Source organism: Petromyzon marinus, chromosome 15, assembly GCF_048934315.1.
Source record: "Petromyzon marinus isolate PM22_M1 ecotype Great Lakes invasive population chromosome 15, UKy_Petmar_22M1.pri1.0, whole genome shotgun sequence".
NCBI lineage: Eukaryota > Metazoa > Chordata > Hyperoartia > Petromyzontiformes > Petromyzontidae > Petromyzon > Petromyzon marinus.
This window is the reverse complement of record NC_133681.1, coordinates 9,095,373-9,116,519: the sequence shown is the minus strand read 5'-3', so window position 1 is coordinate 9,116,519 and position 21,147 is coordinate 9,095,373. Positions and strand designations below refer to the sequence as shown.

The 21,147-nt window shown below is 47.2% G+C and overlaps 1 protein-coding gene across 4 annotated transcripts in view; it reads left to right on the top strand.

Annotated features, from left to right (window-relative positions):
- The window catches only part of LOC116942644 (uncharacterized), a 100,828-nt gene that overhangs the window by 26,510 nt on the left and 53,171 nt on the right, over nucleotides 1-21,147 (top strand). For all 4 annotated transcript variants that reach the window (XM_032954808.2, XM_032954807.2, XM_032954810.2 and 1 more), the window contains 4 exons: nucleotides 11,935-12,048; nucleotides 14,005-14,109; nucleotides 15,338-15,436; nucleotides 16,694-16,795. In XM_032954808.2, coding sequence (XP_032810699.1) covers nucleotides 11,935-12,048; nucleotides 14,005-14,109; nucleotides 15,338-15,436; nucleotides 16,694-16,795 — 420 coding nt within the window. The remainder of the gene's footprint in view (nucleotides 1-11,934; nucleotides 12,049-14,004; nucleotides 14,110-15,337; nucleotides 15,437-16,693; nucleotides 16,796-21,147) is intronic.

The following is a 21,147-nucleotide window of genomic DNA, read 5'->3' as shown; positions in this document are numbered from 1 at the left end:
AGTTTAGTTTAATTATGGCGTTGTAGCCAAAGCGTACGTCCACTCTGTAGATGGAGCGATACAATGACAGTATGTCCAAAAGCCGGATGGATTGTTGCATCTCAGAACTGTGACAGATGGTGACGGCGTTGGGGGACGCCTTAATCCAACAGTGGACAGATCGTGGCCGATGACATGTCAGGTGTTTGGCGAAAAATATTTGATCGAATATTCAAATAATTTCACATCTTCCAGAGCTGCACGACCTGTGAATGGAACTGTCTCCATCCTGTCGCATTATTTTAATAGGTGATATATTTGAGATTTATACGCTCTTAGTGAGAGAGAGAGAGAGTGGCATATCATTAGGGGAGAAAAAAAAACTTGGAATAAAAATAAATAAACGTGCAAGGTCCAATAGTGAGAAGAGCACTCTAACGCCAGAGATGCAAGATTGAATTAACCAATTTTCACGTGCCATTATCGTATCAACAGTTAATCTATTATTTTGGATGCAGCCCCTTTTTGAGTTAATTTAATGACACTTCATTTAACCAAATTAAGAGAAAACAGTTTAAACTTATTATGTCGTTTTGTAAGAACAAATGGGAAACTCTATACGCTACTTGCGTATAGAGTTCCTATCATGTGCATAAGTGCACATGATAAGAATAATGGGTGTGCAGATAACTGGATATCGTACGGACTGATTCTGGGACACAGATGAAGGAGGAGCGGTTAATCGGGCCATCCAGTTATACCATAATGCAATTAACAATAACCTTTTTGTTAACTGGTACATTTTTGTTTTGTTCCATTACACTCTTTTAATCTCCAACGAGTGTGCGGTCTCCACGGCAACCTTAGGGATAAACAAAGATTGCGGTCACGTGCCGCTCGGACTGAGCTTCATGCATCCTCCATCCAGCATCTCTCCGCGTCGTTCGCTGGCGCAAACGAATATCCCGTTGTGATCGCGTGTGCGTGGATGTCTTTAGTGTGTGCATGCGTAAGGTTCCCAATGCGATGCTGCGTAGCACACGCGTGCACACCTGCTACCGACGTCCATGATAAAACAAACTTAAAACAAAAAAAGAGTAGTTGGAAAGGAATTAAGATTTCAATCTAGAGGACTTAAAAGTGCACAGCTCCAGTCGCTTCCTAATATCGGAAGGAAGAGCGCGTGCTTAACTCTTACTACACTGCATGATGCGTGCACGACACAAACCAGTGCAACGTGTACGTGGATAGGGACTACACAACGCAGACCGCCCAACATTACTCTGAACGCCGATTGGAAATACAAACCATGGGTGAGACAAGTTTGACTTTGCGGACAGAACTCGGCCTGTGAAGTGCGAGACGTAACGCCAATGATGTATGCCGGTTACGTTTGCACGCGTACCACTCAACCGATGTTGTCAGGTTATTGCGTATTATTGAGCACCTCGAATAAGGCGCTGAACAAAATAATTAACTGTTTTGTACAGCAGAAGAGTGTGACGAGATGAGAAGGATGGCAGCGCATGGCTATAGATGACGACGCGTGAAATAAACGATGATGAAAGTGACAGTGAGTGGTTAAAGTGACAGTGAGTGGTTAAAGTGACAGTGAGTGGTGAAAGTGACAGTGAGTGGTTAAAGTGACAATGAGTGGTGAAAGTGACAGTGAGTGGTTAAGGTGACAGTGGTTAAAGTGACAGTGAGTGGTTAAAGTGACAGTGGTTAAAGTGACAGTGAGTGGTGAAAGGGACAGTGAGTGGTTAAAGTGACAGTGAGTGGTTAAAGTGACAGTGAGTGGTTAAAGTGACAGTGAGTGGTTAAAGTGACAGTGAGTGGTTAAAGTGACAGTGAGTGGTTAAAGTGACAGTGAGTGGTTAAAGTGACAGTGAGTGGTTAAAGTGACAGTGAGTGGTGAAAGTGACAGTGAGTGGTTAAAGTGACAATGAGTGGTGAAAGTGACAGTGAGTGGTTAAGGTGACAGTGGTTAAAGTGACAGTGAGTGGTTAAAGTGACAGTGGTTAAAGTGACAGTGAGTGGTGAAAGGGACAGTGAGTGGTTAAAGTGACAGTGAGTGGTTAAAGTGACAGTGAGTGGTTAAAGTGACAGTGAGTGGTTAAAGTGACAGTGAGTGGTTAAAGTGACAGTGAGTGGTTAAAGTGACAGTGAGTGGTTAAAGTGACAGTGAGTGGTGAAAGTGACAGTGAGTGGTTAAAGTGACAGTGAGTGGTGAAAGTGACAGTGATTGGTTAAAGTGACAGTGAGTGGTTAAAGTGACAGTGATTAAAGTGACAGTGAGTGGTGAAAGTGAAAGTGAGTGGTTAAAGTGACAGTGGTGAAAGTAACAGTGAGTGGTTAAAGTGACAGTGAGTTGTGAAAGTGACAGTGAGTGGTTAAAGTGACAGTGAGTGGTTAAAGTGACAGTGATTAAAGTGACAGTGAGTGGTGAAAGTGAAAGTGAGTGGTTAAAGTGACAGTGGTGAAAGTAACAGTGAGTGGTTAAAGTGACAGTGAGTGGTGAAAGTGACAGTGAGTGGTTAGACAGTGAGTGGTTAAAGTGACAGTGATTAAAGTGACAGTGAGTGGTGAAAGTGAAAGTGAGTGGTTAAAGTGACAGTGGTTAAAGTGACAGTGAGTGGTGAAAGTGACAGTGAGTGGTTAAAGTGACAGTGAGTGGTTAAAGTGACAGTGAGTGGTTAAATTGACAGTGAGTGGTTAAAGTGACAGTGAGTGGTTAAAGTGACATTGAGTGGTGAAAGTGACAGTGAGTGGTTAAAGTGACAGTGAGTGGTTAAAGTGACAGTGAGTGGTTAAAGTGACAGTGGTTAAAGTGACAGTGAGTGGTTAAAGTGACAGTGAGTTGTTAAAGTGACAGTGAGTGGTTAAAGTGACAGTGAGTGGTTAAAGTGACAGTGAGTGGTTAAAGTTACAGTGAGTGGTGAAAGTGACAGTGAGTGGTTAAAATGACAGTGGTTAAAGTGGCAGTGAGTGGCTAAAGTGACAGTGAGTGGTTAAAGTGACAGTGAGTGGTGAAAGTGACAGTGAGTGGTTAAAGTGATAGTGAGTGGTTAAAGTGACAGTGAGTGGTTAAAGTGACAGTGAGTGGATAAAGTGACAGTGGTTAAAGTGACAGTGAGTGGTTAAAGTGACAGTGAGTTATTAAAGTGACAGTGAGTGGTTAAAGTGACAGTGAGTGGTTAAAGTGACAGTGAGTGGTTAAAGTGACAGTGAGTGGTTAAAGTGACAGTGAGTGGTTAAAGTGACAGTGAGTGGTTAAAGTGACAGTGAGTGGTTAAAGTGACAGTGAGTGGTTAAAGTGACAGTGAGTGGTGAAAGTGACAGTGAGTGGTTAAAGTGACAGTGAGTGGTGAAAGTGACAGTGAGTGGTTAAAGTGACAGTGAGTGGTTAAAGTGACAGTGATTAAAGTGACAGTGAGTGGGGAAAGTGAAAGTGAGTGGTTAAAGTGACAGTGGTGAAAGTAACAGTGAGTGGTTAAAGTGACAGTGAGTTGTGAAAGTGACAGTGAGTGGTTAAAGTGACAGTGAGTGGTTAAAGTGACAGTGATTAAAGTGACAGTGAGTGGTGAAAGTGAAAGTGAGTGGTTAAAGTGACAGTGGTGAAAGTAACAGTGAGTGGTTAAAGTGACAGTGAGTGGTGAAAGTGACAGTGAGTGGTTAGACAGTGAGTGGTTAAAGTGACAGTGATTAAAGTGACAGTGAGTGGTGAAAGTGAAAGTGAGTGGTTAAAGTGACAGTGGTTAAAGTGACAGTGAGTGGTGAAAGTGACAGTGAGTGGTTAAAGTGACAGTGAGTGGTTAAAGTGACAGTGAGTGGTTAAAGTGACAGTGAGTGGTTAAAGTGACAGTGAGTGGTTAAAGTGACATTGAGTGGTGAAAGTGACAGTGAGTGGTTAAAGTGACAGTGAGTGGTTAAAGTGACAGTGAGTGGTTAAAGTGACAGTGGTTAAAGTGACAGTGAGTGGTTAAAGTGACAGTGAGTTGTTAAAGTGACAGTGAGTGGTTAAAGTGACAGTGAGTGGTTAAAGTGACAGTGAGTGGTTAAAGTTACAGTGAGTGGTGAAAGTGACAGTGAGTGGTTAAAATGACAGTGGTTAAAGTGGCAGTGAGTGGCTAAAGTGACAGTGAGTGGTTAAAGTGACAGTGAGTGGTGAAAGTGACAGTGAGTGGTTAAAGTGATAGTGAGTGGTTAAAGTGACAGTGAGTGGTTAAAGTGACAGTGAGTGGATAAAGTGACAGTGGTTAAAGTGACAGTGAGTGGTTAAAGTGACAGTGAGTTATTAAAGTGACAGTGAGTTATTAAAGTGACAGTGAGTGGTTAAAGTGACAGTGAGCGGTTAAAGTGACAGTGAGTGGTGAAAGTGACAATGAGTGGTTAAAGTGACAGTGAGTGGTTAAAGTGACAGTGAGCGGTTAAAGTGACAGTGAGTGGTGAAAGTGACAGTGAGTGGTTAAAGTGATAGTGAGTTGTTAAAGTGACAGTGAGTGGTCAAAGTGACAGTGAGTGGTCAAAGTGACAGTGAGTGGTTAAAGTGACAGTGAGTGGTTAAAGTGACAGTGAGTGGTTAAAGTGACAGTAAGTGGTTAAAGTGACAGTGAGTGGTTAAAGTGACAGTGAGTGGTTAAAGTGACAGTGAGTGGTTAAAGTGACAGTGAGTGGTTAAAGTGACAGTGCGTGGTTGAAGTGACAGTGAGTGGTTAAAGTGACAGTGAGTGGTTAAAGTGACAGTGAGTGGTTAAAGTGACAGTGAGTGGTGAAAGTGACAGTGAGTTATTAAAGTGACAGTGAGTGGTTAAAGTGACAGTGAGTGGTAAAAGTGACAGTGAGTGGTGAAAGTGACAGTGAGTGGTTAAGTGACAGTGAGCGGTTAAAGTGACAGTGAGTGGTTAAAGTGACAGTGAGTGGTGAAAGTGACAGTGAGTTATTAAAGTGACAGTGAGTGGTTAAAGTGACAGTGAGCGGTTAAAGTGACAGTGAGTGGTGAAAGTGACAGTGAGTGGTTAAGTGACAGTGAGCGGTTAAAGTAACAGTGAGTTATTAAAGTGACAGTGAGTGGTTAAAGTGACAGTGAGCAGTTAAAGTGACAGTGAGTGGTGAAAGTGACAGTGAGTGGTTAAGTGACAGTGAGTGGTCAAAGTGACAGTGAGTGGTTAAAGTGACATTAAGTGGTTAAAGTGACAGTGAGTGGTCAAAGTGACAGTGAGTGGTTAAAGTGACAGTGAGTGGTTAAAGTGACAGTGAGTGGTTAAAGTGACAGTGAGTGGTTAAAGTGACAGTGCGTGGTTAAAGTGACAGTGAGGGGTTAAAGTGACAATGAGTGGTTAAAGTGACAGTGAGTGGTTAAAGTGACAGTGAGTGGTTAAAGTAACAATGAGTGGTTAAAGTGACAGTGAGTGGTTAAAGTGACAGTGAGTGGTTAAAGTGACAGTGATTAAAGTGACAGTGAGTGGGGAAAGTGAAAGTGAGTGGTTAAAGTGACAGTGGTGAAAGTAACAGTGAGTGGTTAAAGTGACAGTGAGTTGTGAAAGTGACAGTGAGTGGTTAAAGTGACAGTGAGTGGTTAAAGTGACAGTGATTAAAGTGACAGTGAGTGGTGAAAGTGAAAGTGAGTGGTTAAAGTGACAGTGGTGAAAGTAACAGTGAGTGGTTAAAGTGACAGTGAGTGGTGAAAGTGACAGTGAGTGGTCAAAGTGACAGTGAGTGGTTAAAGTGACAGTGAGTGGTTAAAGTGACAGTGAGTGGTTAAAGTGACAGTGAGTGGTTAAAGTGACAGTGCGTGGTTAAAGTGACAGTGAGGGGTTAAAGTGACAATGAGTGGTTAAAGTGACAGTGAGTGGTTAAAGTGACAATGAGTGGTTAAAGTGACAGTGAGTGGTTAAAGTGACAGTGAGTGGTTAAAGTAACAATGAGTGGTTAAAGTGACAGTGAGTGGTTAAAGTGACAGTGAGTGGTTAAAGTGACAGTGATTAAAGTGACAGTGAGTGGGGAAAGTGAAAGTGAGTGGTTAAAGTGACAGTGGTGAAAGTAACAGAGAGTGGTTAAAGTGACAGTGAGTTGTGAAAGTGACAGTGAGTGGTTAAAGTGACAGTGAGTGGTTAAAGTGACAGTGATTAAAGTGACAGTGAGTGGTGAAAGTGAAAGTGAGTGGTTAAAGTGACAGTGGTGAAAGTAACAGTGAGTGGTTAAAGTGACAGTGAGTGGTGAAAGTGACAGTGAGTGGTTAGACAGTGAGTGGTTAAAGTGACAGTGATTAAAGTGACAGTGAGTGGTGAAAGTGAAAGTGAGTGGTTAAAGTGACAGTGGTTAAAGTGACAGTGAGTGGTGAAAGTGACAGTGAGTGGTTAAAGTGACAGTGAGTGGTTAAAGTGACAGTGAGTGGTTAAAGTGACAGTGAGTGGTTAAAGTGACAGTGAGTGGTTAAAGTGACATTGAGTGGTGAAAGTGACAGTGAGTGGTTAAAGTGACAGTGAGTGGTTAAAGTGACAGTGAGTGGTTAAAGTGACAGTGGTTAAAGTGACAGTGAGTGGTTAAAGTGACAGTGAGTTGTTAAAGTGACAGTGAGTGGTTAAAGTGACAGTGAGTGGTTAAAGTGACAGTGAGTGGTTAAAGTTACAGTGAGTGGTGAAAGTGACAGTGAGTGGTTAAAATGACAGTGGTTAAAGTGGCAGTGAGTGGCTAAAGTGACAGTGAGTGGTTAAAGTGACAGTGAGTGGTGAAAGTGACAGTGAGTGGTTAAAGTGATAGTGAGTGGTTAAAGTGACAGTGAGTGGTTAAAGTGACAGTGAGTGGATAAAGTGACAGTGGTTAAAGTGACAGTGAGTGGTTAAAGTGACAGTGAGTTATTAAAGTGACAGTGAGTTATTAAAGTGACAGTGAGTGGTTAAAGTGACAGTGAGCGGTTAAAGTGACAGTGAGTGGTGAAAGTGACAATGAGTGGTTAAAGTGACAGTGAGTGGTTAAAGTGACAGTGAGCGGTTAAAGTGACAGTGAGTGGTGAAAGTGACAGTGAGTGGTTAAAGTGATAGTGAGTTGTTAAAGTGACAGTGAGTGGTCAAAGTGACAGTGAGTGGTCAAAGTGACAGTGAGTGGTTAAAGTGACAGTGAGTGGTTAAAGTGACAGTGAGTGGTTAAAGTGACAGTAAGTGGTTAAAGTGACAGTGAGTGGTTAAAGTGACAGTGAGTGGTTAAAGTGACAGTGAGTGGTTAAAGTGACAGTGAGTGGTTAAAGTGACAGTGCGTGGTTGAAGTGACAGTGAGTGGTTAAAGTGACAGTGAGTGGTTAAAGTGACAGTGAGTGGTTAAAGTGACAGTGAGTGGTGAAAGTGACAGTGAGTTATTAAAGTGACAGTGAGTGGTTAAAGTGACAGTGAGTGGTTAAAGTGACAGTGAGTGGTGAAAGTGACAGTGAGTGGTTAAGTGACAGTGAGCGGTTAAAGTGACAGTGAGTGGTTAAAGTGACAGTGAGTGGTGAAAGTGACAGTGAGTTATTAAAGTGACAGTGAGTGGTTAAAGTGACAGTGAGCGGTTAAAGTGACAGTGAGTGGTGAAAGTGACAGTGAGTGGTTAAGTGACAGTGAGCGGTTAAAGTAACAGTGAGTTATTAAAGTGACAGTGAGTGGTTAAAGTGACAGTGAGCAGTTAAAGTGACAGTGAGTGGTGAAAGTGACATTGAGTGGTTAAGTGACAGTGAGTGGTCAAAGTGACAGTGAGTGGTTAAAGTGACATTAAGTGGTTAAAGTGACAGTGAGTGGTCAAAGTGACAGTGAGTGGTTAAAGTGACAGTGAGTGGTTAAAGTGACAGTGAGTGGTTAAAGTGACAGTGAGTGGTTAAAGTGACAGTGCGTGGTTAAACTGACAGTGAGGGGTTAAAGTGACAATGAGTGGTTAAAGTGACAGTGAGTGGTTAAAGTGACAATGAGTGGTTAAAGTGACAGTGAGTGGTTAAAGTGACAGTGAGTGGTTAAAGTAACAATGAGTGGTTAAAGTGACAGTGAGTGGTTAAAGTGACAGTGAGTGGTTAAAGTGACAGTGAGTGGTTAAAGTGACAGTGAGTGGTTAAAGTGACAGTGAGTGGTTAAAGTGACAGTGAGTGGTTAAAGTGACAGTGAGTGGTTAAAGTGACAGTGAGTGGTGAAAGTGACAGTGAGTGGTTAAAGTGACAGTGAGTGGTGAAAGTGACAGTGAGTGGTGAAAGTGACAGTGAGTGGTTAAAGTGACAGTGAGTGGTTAAAGTGACAGTGCATGGTTGAATTGACAGTGAGTGGTTAAAGTGACAGTGAGTGGTTAAAGTGACAGTGCGTGGTTAAAGTGACAGTGCGTGGTTAAAGTGACAGTGAGTGGTTAAAGTAACAGTGGTTAAAGTGACAGTGAGTGGTTAAAGTGACAATGAGTGGTGAAAGTGACAGTGAGTGGTGAAAGTGACAGTGAGTGGTTAAAGTGACAGTGATTGGTTAAAGTGACAGTGCGTGGTTGAAGTGGCAGTGAGTGGTTAAAGTGACAGTGAGTGGTGAAAAAGACAGTGAGTGGTTAAAGTGACAGTGAGTGGTTAAAGTGACAGTGTGTGGTTAAAGTGACAGTGAATGGTGAAAGTGACAGTGAGTGGTTAAAGTGACAGTGAGTGGTCAAAGTGACAGTGAGTGGTTAAAGTGACAGTGAGTGGTTAAAGTGACAGTGAGTGGTCAAAGTGACAATGAGTGGTTAAAGTGACAGTGAGTGGTTAAAGTGACAGTGCGTGGTTAAAATGACAGTGAGTGGTGAAAGTGACAGTGAGTGGTTAAAGTGACAGTGAGCGGTTAAAGTGACAGTGAGTGGTGAAAGTGACAGTGAGTGGTTAAAGTGACAGTGAGTGGTCAAAGTGACAGTGAGTGGTTAAAGTGACAGTGAGTGGTTAAAGTGACAGTGAGCGGTTAAAGTGACAGTGAGTGGTGAAAGTGACAGTGAGTGGTTAAAGTGACAGTGAGTGGTTAAAGTGACAGTGAGTGGTTAAAGTGACAGTGAGTGGTTAAAGTGACAGTGGTTAAAGTGACAGTGAGTGGTGAAAGTGACAGTGAGTGGTTAAAGTGACAGTGAGTGGTTAAAGTGACAGTGGTTAAAGTGACAGTGAGTGGTGAAAGTGACAGTGAGTGGTTAAAGTGACAGTGAGTGGTTAAAGTGACAGTGCGTGGTTAAAGTGACAGTGAGTGGTTAAAGTGACAGTGGTTAAAGTGACAGTGAGTGGTGAAAGTGACAGTGAGTGGTTAAAGTGACAGTGAGTGGTTAAAGTGACAGTGCGTGGTTAAAGTGACAGTGAGTGGTTAAAGTGACAGTGAGTGGTTAAAGTGACAGTGGTTAAAGTGACAGTGAGTGGTGAAAGTGACAGTGAGTGGTTAAAGTGACAGTGAGTGGTTAAAGTGACAGTGCGTGGTTGAAGTGACAGTGAGTGGTCACTGATGAGCGTGATGATGAATGGGTAGGGAAGTTTGGAAGGGGGATGAAGTTTGTAATGGGGGAGGGAGGGGAGAAGGGGAGTTTGGGTAAGAAAGGGACAAGTGAGTTTTAAGGGACGAACAAAAAAAAGAGGTAGGCTGATTATTGACATGTATCAAGTTTGTGCCTCTCACATAGACTTGGGAAGGATTTATGTATTTATATTTGTAGACGGACATCTCGTTCTATTAGCGAGATCCAGAGCTCTTGGTTATTATTGCTCGGAGAGAAATTGGGCCCCCTCCCAATGGCGGAGCCAGGATTTTCAGGTAGGGGGGGCAACCCCTCCAGCAATGAAAAATGATCGCAGTTGTTAGTAATTAAGGAGTTGTTAGTAAATAAGGACTTGTCCCTTGCTTTTTATTCGATGCGTGTGCGGCGATGGCACAGCCATCAATCGAGGGTCGAATTCGAACCGCGTTGTGTGATCGGCATCGCGCTCGCTGAAGGTGTTTGCCTTCAGGGAAGTCGTGTGCTGTGTACGCAACTGCGCACTATTCTGTGAGTCACTTATAACCGCTTTGCCGTTACTCATTGCCAATTATGGACTCAGACTATTGTCCTATCATCTCACAGAGTCCCTGGCACGTAATAATATGCTACACAGTGGCAGTGGGGGTCGCAAAATGCCGATTTATTACTAATAAACGCCAATGATCCGATCTAAATGAGGGATTTCGATAGGGTCATTGTGGGGGGCACGTGCCACCCCACCCCACCCCCCCCCCACTGGCTCCGCCAGTGCCCCCTCCCTTATTTCCCAGGACACTGCGCCCGACTCTCTTGCAAGCTGAGCAGAATTAATTTTACAATTCTTGACAGCCCCCGCACTGCAGCCTCCTACGCACCAACGCCGTTTCCAAAGATACACGGACATGGCACAGGCTGAACGTGAGCTGCGCTAGGAATATCAGTCGCGGTCAACTGCTTGATGGGGGATGTTTAGCGCTTGTTACTTCTCCCGTTGTTGAGATGGTGGTTGGGCCCAGGACTGCACCGCTAGGCGATTGACGCCGTGCTCTCACGAGAACAAGCCGTCCCACAATGCGATGTCCCAGGGACGCTTGATTATTTTTACTTTTCAATTAAACGGGGACGATCGAGTCGTATGGTGAAATTGTTAAACGGTTTGTTTGGTGCTAAGTAGTTGCCATTAGGTACAGTACAGGGTGGCGCAAAAGGCAGGGCACATCGGGTAATTTCACGCACTTTAACACTGGCTTTAAACATTTACATTTGTATTTAAGTTTATATTTGATTTATTATCATTGATGATGCATTTTTTTCTGCTTTGAGGCCACCTCAACTCCGTCGTTTACAAAACTCGACCAAGAACCCGGCGAATGAATTGAAGACGAATTGAGACGAAACACAACTGATGAACATTCAAAGATTACAGCGGAAATCTTAAAAAAAAAATCCTCCATCACTTCCCCTTCCCGCACGAAAGTGCAAACATCTCGTTCGTGGTCCCCACTCGGTGGGGCAACAGCGGAGGAGCACAGTGTTTGGGACTTGTGTCAGCAGAGTTTCTGTATACACCCTCCCCCGCCCCCCCAATCATACTTCGCGGTTTGTGCTCTGTACCGGGGCTCCTAATGAAATATAATAAAAACAAAACAAAAAATCCTGAATTCATTTGAAAAGAGAATTCACTCGTGCATTAATGTTAATGGAAGGTAGTTTGAACATTTGTTAAAATAAATGAAATTACCCTGTGTGATTCATTAAAGTAAATATAACCCTATGTACCCTGACTTTTGGGCCACCCTGTGTATTTAAAAACTGGCCATCATAATTGTTTTTAGATTAATTTCTCACAAGGCCCCATGTTCTTGAGTGCAGCCTCCGATTCAAATGACCAACTCTGTCTCTATGGCTTATATGTGCCATTATCTAGAAACGTTAACAGTGACTTTTTATTGTATATTTTAGGATCGCAGTGTTATTGACAGATATGTTGAATTTTAATTGTATGCACAATATGTACCGTATAGATGTTTCACTTGCTTATATGATTCAGCATACTTAAATACATTTGCTCAAAAAGTCTAATTAGGTCAAATCTCTAATCAGAATTTGGTGGTGCTCATTGCAATGGGTGGCTACGTGCAAGTGATGAAATTCCACTTTTCTCTTGTCGGTTGAATACTTACATATGTATACAAATTCAGCCTATATAGTGACGTAATAATACAGTAATAATATCAACAATATCACATCTATAAAGCATATGTTAGGCCTTTGGAATCAAAACCACACAAAGGCTTAACAATCCAAAAATATGAGATTCTTGAAATCTACTCAAAAGTAAACTTGTGGTGTGGGCGTGGGGTTGGAGTGGGGAGGGGGGACGGACTCCGGTAACGGTGCCTACTAAAGTGTATAATGTGTTAAATTATTATTCTGATGATGATAAGTATGTGCTCATGAATGTGGCCTCTTCTCTGCGTGCCTCTGCTACTGCCTCAGCCGAAGGAGCAGCTGCCACTGCACGTGGCAGCCGCACGTCCGACCGGTGCCCTGAGCACGGTGCTGCTTCTGCTGAAAGCGTCCGGCAAGGATGCCCGCTTCGTTCCAGACAAGGTACAACAAAACTTAACACAGCGTGCAGATGTCATCATCGTCATCATAATTCTCAGCCATGATTAATTCACTGCTGGATGAAGGCATCCTCAAGCTGCTGACATCTCTCACGACCTTGCGATGAAATAGTGCACCTTGCACCTACACACGAGATGATTTCATCACTCCATCTCCTCCTTGGAGGTGGTCCTCTCAGATGAGTTGCGTTCCATCACTTCACGGCGGTATTGGGGAGCTGTAGTGCTATGGTTCGTGCACTGCGCTATGAACCCAGCGCCCCGAAGTAGATTCTCGCTCATAACTGATGTCAGCGGGCCTCTCATAAGTGGAGAGACAAAGGTGGCCAGGCGTGGTGTTGGCCACGGACCCCCTAGTGTGCCTTGCCGGTCGTCATAGGTGCTTTGTAGAATGCGTCTGCTTCGAAACTAAACCGACACCAATTATTTTACCAGGTAAGGCCCACTGAGCTATATAGCTCTTTTTCAGAAGCGACCTGGCCACAAAAGAAAGCTCAATGAAGTCGTTTATCAAATCGAAATGTATTGCAGCCAAATACTTCGAATGCATGTTGCTAAATATGGAGGCAAAAAACCGGAGGACCCGGACGAAAAAATACCCACTCGGCGACGGGGAGTGAGAGCCGCACACTCCAAATATACAACAGGCGTCAGGGTCGGGATCAAACCCAATGACCTCCCTGCATACCAGGCGAGGTAGCTAACATCTCACCACGTCGGCGCTCCGATTCCTAGCTCGGCGCCTATGGATGCGGCGGCAAACGAAGGCGGACGGCGCGCTCGTCACGAGGCCCCCCAGTGCGTGTGTCGTCACGAGGCCCCCCAGTGCGTGTGTCGTCACGAGGCCCCCCAGTGCGTGTGTCGTCACGAGGCCCCCCAGTGCGTGTGTCGTCACGAGGCCCCCCAGTGCGTGGGTCGTCACGAGGCCCCCCAGTGCGTGTGTCGTCACGAGGCCCCCCAGTGCGTGTGTCGTCACGAGGCCCCCCCGTGCGTGTGTCGTCACGAGGCCCCCCAGTGCGTGTGTCGTCACGAGGCCCCCCAGTGCGTGTGTCGTCACGAGGCCCCCCAGTGCGTGTGTCGTCACGAGGCCCCCCCGTGCGTGTGTCGTCACGAGGCCCCCCAGTGCGTGTGTCGTCACGAGGCCCCCCAGTGCGTGTGTCGTCACGAGGCCCCCCAGTGCGTGTGTCGTCACGAGGCCCCCCAGTGCGTGTGTCGTCACGAGGCCCCCAGTGCGTGTGTCGTCACGAGGCCCCCCCGTGCGTGTGTCGTCACGAGGCCCCCCAGTGCGTGTGTCGTCACGAGGCCCCCCAGTGCGTGTGTCGTCACGAGGCCCCCCAGTGCGTGTGTCGTCACGAGGCCCCCCAGTGCGTGTGTCGTCACGAGGCCCCCCAGTGCGTGTGTCGTCACGAGCCCCCCCGTGCGTGTGTCGTCACGAGCCCCCCAGTGCGTGTGTCGTCACGAGGCCCCCAGTGCGTGTGTCGTCACGAGGCCCCCCAGTGCGTGTGTCGTCACGTGGCCCCCCGTGCGTGTGTCGTCACGAGGCCCCCCAGTGCGTGTGTCGTCACGAGGCCCCCCGTGCGTGTGTCGTCACGAGGCCCCCCAGTGCGTGTGTCGTCACGAGGCCCCCCGTGCGTGTGTCGTCACGAGGCCCCCCAGTGCGTGTGTCGTCACGAGGCCCCCCGTGCGTGTGTCGTCACGAGGCCCCCCCGTGCGTGTGTCGTCACGAGGCCCCCCGTGCGTGTGTCGTCACGAGGCCCCCCCGTGCGTGTGTCGTCACGAGGCCCCCCAGTGCGTGTGTCGTCACGAGGCCCCCCGTGCGTGTGTCGTCACGTGGCCCCCCCGTGCGTGTGTCGTCACGAGGCCCCCCGTGCGTGTGTCGTCACGAGGCCCCCCCGTGCGTGTGTCGTCACGAGGCCCCCCGTGCGTGTGTTCCCCGCAGGACGGCTCGCTCGCGCTGTTTCCCGCGATCGAGGCCGGCAACGTGGCCGTGTGCAGGGAGCTCCTCTCGACGGGGGCCGAGCTGCAGCTCCACGCTCACAGGACGGTAATTGCAGCCCCCGCACCCCAGAAGAACGGAGGCGCCACGATGGCCTGGTACACAGGAGGTCGTGGGTTCGATCTCGACCCTGACGATGCCTGTTTATTTGGAGTTTGCGTGTTCTCACCGTGGTCGCGTGGATTTTTCTCCGGGTCCTCCGGTTTTTCCCGCAACGTTTAGAAACATGCTTTTCGATTATTTGGCTGCAATACATTTCCACATGATAAGGCACTTCGTTGGGTTATCGTTTGTGGCCAGGTCGCTTCTAAAAACGAGCTATATGATCCTTATGGTGGTACCCCGGGGTAACAAATAATACAAAATGGCCGAGGAAATTAAATATTTTATTTCTGGGACACTATTTTTTTCCAGGGGTGTACTTAACTCCGCGACTGGGGTACCAAATAAATCTGACATCAGTGCTACTCCGTGATGTCAAAACGCCAAACATTAGCATAAAAGAATCCGTTATCGAAATATTCAACTTTGAATAGTGCATCGTGTAACAGCTCGTCGAGATGAGTCGATTTCCGCATCGCCGACTCATCAACAGACTAAAAATTACTGCATCAGGGACATTATGCGAGAGCCGGGGTAGCTATGGTAACCCCCGGGGTGCTGTGGTAACTCCCGGGGTGCTATGGTAACCCCCGGGGTGCTATGGTAACCCCCGGGGTAGCTATGGTAACCCCCGGGCTCCCGCCATAAGGTTTATATAGCTCAGTGGGCCCTACCTGGTAAAATAACAAATTGTTTAAAAGTATTTCTTTTTTTATATATTTTAATGAATTCACCACATATTCTTGGATCTTTCGGTAAAGTCACGTAGAAGGGAAACAATAAAATAATAAAAATATAAAACAATAAAATTCTCACGACGTTTCGACTGCAACACAAGCAATCATCATCAGGTGTGAAAACCACCTGATTTTCCCTTCTACGGTCACGAAAGCTTTAAATCAAGAATTCACCACAGTTAACATGGGCAGGTCATCTGTGGTGGGTTACTTCCACCTTCCAAGTTGTCTCGCCAGTGTGGGAGAATAGCCCAAAGGCCACTTAGATTGGTGGCCTGCTGATAAATTGCAGCGCTGCACCTTTACCGAATATATTTGTTCGTTCCTTTCGTTTCTCAGTCCGCTTGTCCTGGTGAGGGCCGCGTCGTATATATTTGTGTGTCCAGGTATTGTTAAGTATTTACATCCGTGCTTGTACCTTCTTTTTTTGTTGGCAGGACAATGGGGACACTGCTTTGCATTTGGCTTCCAAGAAAAAGGATCTGGAACTGGCAAGACTCCTCATAGAATCTGGAGCCAACATAGATGTTCAGAATGTAGGTCATTGGCACATAATTTATATTACATAATGATTAGGGTTTCCTCCCCAATTCACAGTTATGATGCGCAGCAATATATTAAAAAAAACAAATCTTCTAACGAAGATAAAGTTAGAACAGCCCCATGGTGAAATGATTGTGAACCAGGTGTGGAAATATTCGTTATTGTGGCTGGAACGAGTCTCTACATCGAGCGATGGGCCTTCTTCATTACACATCAAACAGCCACAGTCATCAGCTGCTGTTTGACACATTTTAGGACATGTGCCTCTCCATGTGCTAAAATCGTGTCGACTAAAGTTGTGCAAAAGTGCACGTTCTTGTTAAGATGTCATCATCATTGTCATCAGCCATGATCGATCCACTGCTGGATGAATGTCTTCCCAATCCGTCACCCTTCCTCACGGCGCCGCGATGCAGCATTCCAAGGGGCGTCACCACACGAGCTCATTTCACCACTCCGCCTCTCGGTTGGACGTCCGCTCACTCCACCATCGATACGCAGGGCGAGCCAATTACGGATACCCCACGAAATTAAAAATGAGAAATTATAGGGGAGGCAACACTATTGCAAAGCCTCTGCAAGTCTCCCACCAATCTCAGTGAATGTATTACAGCCAGTAATACTCCGCCGACGCACTGTGTCCATCAGTCAGTATGATTTTATTATAAGGTTAAATTATGCATGAGCCAAGGTTGTTACAAATCAGCGACGTCGCCACAGATTTATTTCGCGCTTTACTTTCCATGCCATTTCTACAACTACGCGAGCTTTAGAAACACGTTTAATTTTCGGCACGAAACACACTGGGGTTGTTGCCACGGCGCAGCAGACAGCAGCTGTAATCCAAAGGCTGCCCGTTTGATCTCCCTGAGTGGCAGTTTATACACTGGGAACTTTTCTTAAATCCCCCACCTCTACTCACTCAGCAGTGTAAATAGGTTCACCACAGGTTGTCGACCAGTAGGTCGCTTGGGGTGGGGCAAAGTGTGGGCACTCCGCCCTCTTCCAGCGTGGAAGAGGGCGCCAAAATACACTCCTGGAGGGCCTCTCCAGAGCTCCCGCTAGTGGAGATTCGTCCATCAGCAGTGGCACAGGCAAGGCATTGCAGGCCTGCACCTTTACCTTGTAATACTATTCTACTGAGCATCTGTGAAAAAAGAGCTTCATGGCTCAACGGAATCTTCCAGTCTAAATAAAGATTCTGATTCTGATATTCAACCTCGTTGTGTATTGTAACGTGCGTTCTGTAGGGTGAAGGCCAGACTCCTTTGCACATAGCCGCCGGGGAAGGTGATGAGGTCTTGCTCAAGTTTTTCCACCAAGTTAAAGCCAACCCCAACATTGTGGACAAGGTAAGCCATCTACACCTCATAGTCCATGCCAGGCCACGCGTGTGGTGGAGACAAGCTTGGGGCACTCCGATCTCTTCCAAGACGTCTGGCCAGTGTGGAAGAGTAGACCAAAGTACTCTCCAAGAGAGGCTCTATAGAACTCCCTCTAGTAGTTCCATTAGTTCCATTTAGTTCCATTTATTTGGTATAACCCTCACCAACAGTGGCGTTGACAAATTATTTCATGGCCGCATCTTTATCCAACGTGCGCATGTTTAAGATATTGCAGAGAGTTTGGCTTATTGCATGCTCATTGCACGGGATATTATTCCACTTCACCGTGTGTTCTCAGCGAGAGTATCCCATTAGTCCACTTAGCCACGAAGAGGCCACTCTGAGGGCCCCCTCTGGCTGACCTTCGTCTAAAATTAATACAGAATTTCCCAATTGTCGTTCATTAGGTTTAAATTCTAAAGCAATAATTAATCTCTTTATAGTCATGCAGTATACATGACCAATTAACACTTATATATCATTAGCACGTGTATTGTTAGCGAGCACCTATTTTGCAAGACGCCAAATGTTGAGTTCATGCTCCGTGATAGGTTACCAATACTCACTGCACTCTCACTTGTTTTGGGCTGAGCCAAACTCGGCGAGACTCAGGGCATATTCACATTACAAATTGTTGCTAATATGCACGGTCCAGCAACCTGTAATTTTGTCTTTGAAGACAAAATGCGTTCAATGTTCTCTACGCGAAGCCAGCAAAAGTCAGAGTGCCTTTCTCTCTCAAACAAGCGAGCGGCAGGACTCATCCCTGTTGGCGAGTATTGGACCGGCCATGGATTTCACATTCCCTTGGCGGAAGTCTGTAAGGTCAACTACGTTTGGCTCTCGGCAAAATTGGCACGAATGCTGAAACACCAAAATGGACGATTTTTGCCGAGTTTACCCTTGGCAATGTTACCACGTCGCTGTTCACGTTCGGTTCAGATAATCGCCGTTGATGTTATCCGTGCGCGGGAATCCAACTCAGGTCGCCAGGTTTGTAGCACGCTGTGTTACCACTCTCCACCCCGGCGCCCCAGGGTGGCTAATACGACACCTGGCCACCTTTGTCACCCCACCGCTGATCTTTACACATCGCACCAGATACCCATTTATGGCTGAGTCGACCTAAGGGGAGGCCCAGGACTGGTCAAAATTTCGCCACTGCTTTCGATTATGAGCAGGAATCCAATTCGCGGGGTTCGCAGCGCGATGCGCCAACCACTGCGCAAACGCTCCCCAACAAGAACAAGAACAACAACAACCGCCATCCGCCACTAAGTGGCCGTGACGTCACGACGGTGCTTGTGCCAGGCTAGGTGCACGTCGAGGCCACGTGAAGTGTCGAACGCCCGCCGGCATGGAGGTCACGGGTCAACTGACTGAGATGACTGGCCGATGCGCCACCTGTGGCCCCTACTTGTGCCACTGACACAGACACTCTGGCATGCGGGAAGGACCACAGCAGTACAGTATATCTAGGTCCAAAAAGCAGACGTGAGTTGTTTTTAAAAAAATAAAATAACAACACAAACTGTGCGCTTGGTTGGATGCCCGGGGATTAACCGTGCGTGCAAAGCAGCGTGACAGCAAGGGGGGAGCGGGAGTGCGGTGGTGTGGAGGAGGGGGACGGGGAGAGTGGGAGCCGGGGTGGAAGAGGAGTCGGGGTAGGTGGTGAGGTGAGGGTGAGGGGTGGCAGTGGTGAGGACAGAGAACGTCTTCGCAGAAGGTTTTGGATTCAACGCGGGCGCACGGGCTTTCGCGACCCAATGTGATTCGCAGTTGATTTTTGGGTCAGGTCGCGTGAGTAAAACGCGCGCCGTACGCCCTCCTCCACCCAACGCAGACGATGAATGAAGTTGTCACGTGAACAAACGTGACAATTGTATTACTGCTGCAGCGCACCGGTGAGTTGGAGAGCAATCCACAGCACTGAACATTTGGTGTCGACGTTTTGCTGGCAGTTACAATCAGCATCATCGGGCAGTTGCCAGAATTGTAAGGCTTTGAGTTTAACATTCAAATAATAGTTGTGACCATATGAAGAAAATTATTCGGAATGTCGAGTCATTGTTCAGGGCTTTACTGAAACGGGCAATGGGGTCGCGTTCATTTCATTGGCAGTACTGAACCAGCATTAGCAATTCCACATTCCTATGACAGAGTGCAATCCGTTCAAAGGAAGATCACGACTCCCCAAAACGTGGTTCCGTATTCCCCATGTCATAACACGCTCCACAAAGTAAGACATACCCCAAAACGTTGGCCCGGTAGTCGATAAAATTACAACACCCCCCCCCCCCCCACACACACACACACGACGACCAGATAATAAGACGCACCCCCAACTCTTGTTTTTGTAATAGGTAAAAAAAAACCCGAAGTCTTGTCGCAGAAGGGATACGTGGGCTAAGTTAACCGGTGTGCTGACATTGTAGGTCACGACCTCTGCCAACGCTGGTGCCCAGCTGGAGTTTGCAAGCGCTGCGAGTGTCGTGGGCTGCCGTGGTGTAGCGGTGGTGTAGCGGGCAGCGCTGCGCTATGAAGCCGGCGACCCGGGTTCGATTCCCGCTCACGGCCCACACCGGTGACGATTTTCTGAACCGGTCCTGGGCGTCCACTAGGTCGACTCAGTCTCAAATGAGTACCTGGTGTGTAAACATCGTCACTGGGGAGACATAGGCGGTCGGGCATGATGGTTGCCACTCACCCCCTCGTGTGCCGTGCCGGCCTTCATAGGTGCTCGCTAACAGCACTTGCCCCAACAGTCTGTTAAGGCCACACGGGGGATCTTTGTCTTCATGGACTTCTGCAATCCTCTGAAGATGTATGCTCAGGTTACATGGAACAATCACTTGCACCCTTGTGCTGTCGTTGTTAAAGCTACAGTGGAGTACAACATCGCACAGATACGTGAACATTTATAGGAAATGCCGCATTGGGTGTGGGTGGCTATGGGGTCAGGGCGGACGAGTGAGGGTCACACATGTGACGTTGTACTGTACCCGTAGTGTGTGTTTAGCTTGTGAAGGTAACGGTTCCCTTCTGACTGGGTTCACCCACGCACAGCAGGCCCCGGACAAGGATGCCCTGTTTGCCCCCCTGTACACCTTCGGGACAAGCAGTGTTAGCAAGCTCCTATTACGGCTGGCTAGTCACACCGCACCCCCAGTGTTGATATTTACATAGTGCACGAACCATTTGAGGCTGAGGTGACTTCGCGAAGGTCGGTTACCCTTGTTTTTCATGGAAGGGAATCAAGCCCGTACCACGGGGTTGTAGCAATAGACAGACAGAAAGACCTTATTTCAGCTGGCAAGACCCACTGAGCTAAGAAGCAATTTTTTTAATTCGGTTTTGGACCATTGAAAGCAGACCATTGCTTCACGGCTTCACCACAAATACACGTACAAAGATCCCCTGTATAGCCTCAACCGACTGTTGGGGCAAGTGCTGTTAGCGAGCACCTCTGAAGGCCGACACGCACACGAGGGGGTGGGTGGCCAGCGCCATGCCTGGCCGCCGTTGTCTCCCCAGTGGCGATGTTTTTACACACAACACCAGGTACTCATTTGAGGCTGAGTCGACCTAGGGGAGGCCCAGGACCGGTTTAGATAATCGTCACTGGTGTTGGTCGTGAGACAGGAATTGTACTCGGGTCGCCGAGTTCGTAGCGCAGCGTGCTAACCGCTACACTACCGCTCTCCACCCACACACATGCACGTGCATGCATTCACAAACGAGAAGTCTGTTTTTAACGCTTTCCCAATGAGGTGGAAGGTGTCCACGCATTTGCTCTGTCCGTGTGTGCAGTGGGGTGACGATGATCCAATATGAGCAAAACTTTAGTCTTAAGTCGTGTTGCTATTAGGGAATTTTATTCAATCCTTGTTGGAAACCGGCCAAAGTGCTCAAAGGGTTTTCCAAATCTTGAAGACCCAAACCAGAGAAAATGGGACTATTTACAAACGTGCTCACGCATTTTGCTTAACAACTACCTGTCGGTTTCTGCACCGCCAAATAAATTTGTTGGAGGAGAGGCACATGTTGGAGAGTGTTATTCAATCCACTCCAGGGGTGGAGCCACAGGGGGAGCTGGTGGGGGCTCAGCCCCCCTTGAAATTTTGGGAAAGTCGGTAATCGGGATAACCGGATATCTGTCTGCTGCAAAATGCTGCAGGCTGCCACCTCGTGCTGCCCTGCAGGCTGCCACCTTGTGTGCTGCCCTGCAGGCTGCCACCTTGTGTGCTGCCCTGCAGGCTGCCACCTCGTGCTGCCACCTTGTGTGCTGCCCTGCAGGCTGCCACCTTGTGCTGCCCTGC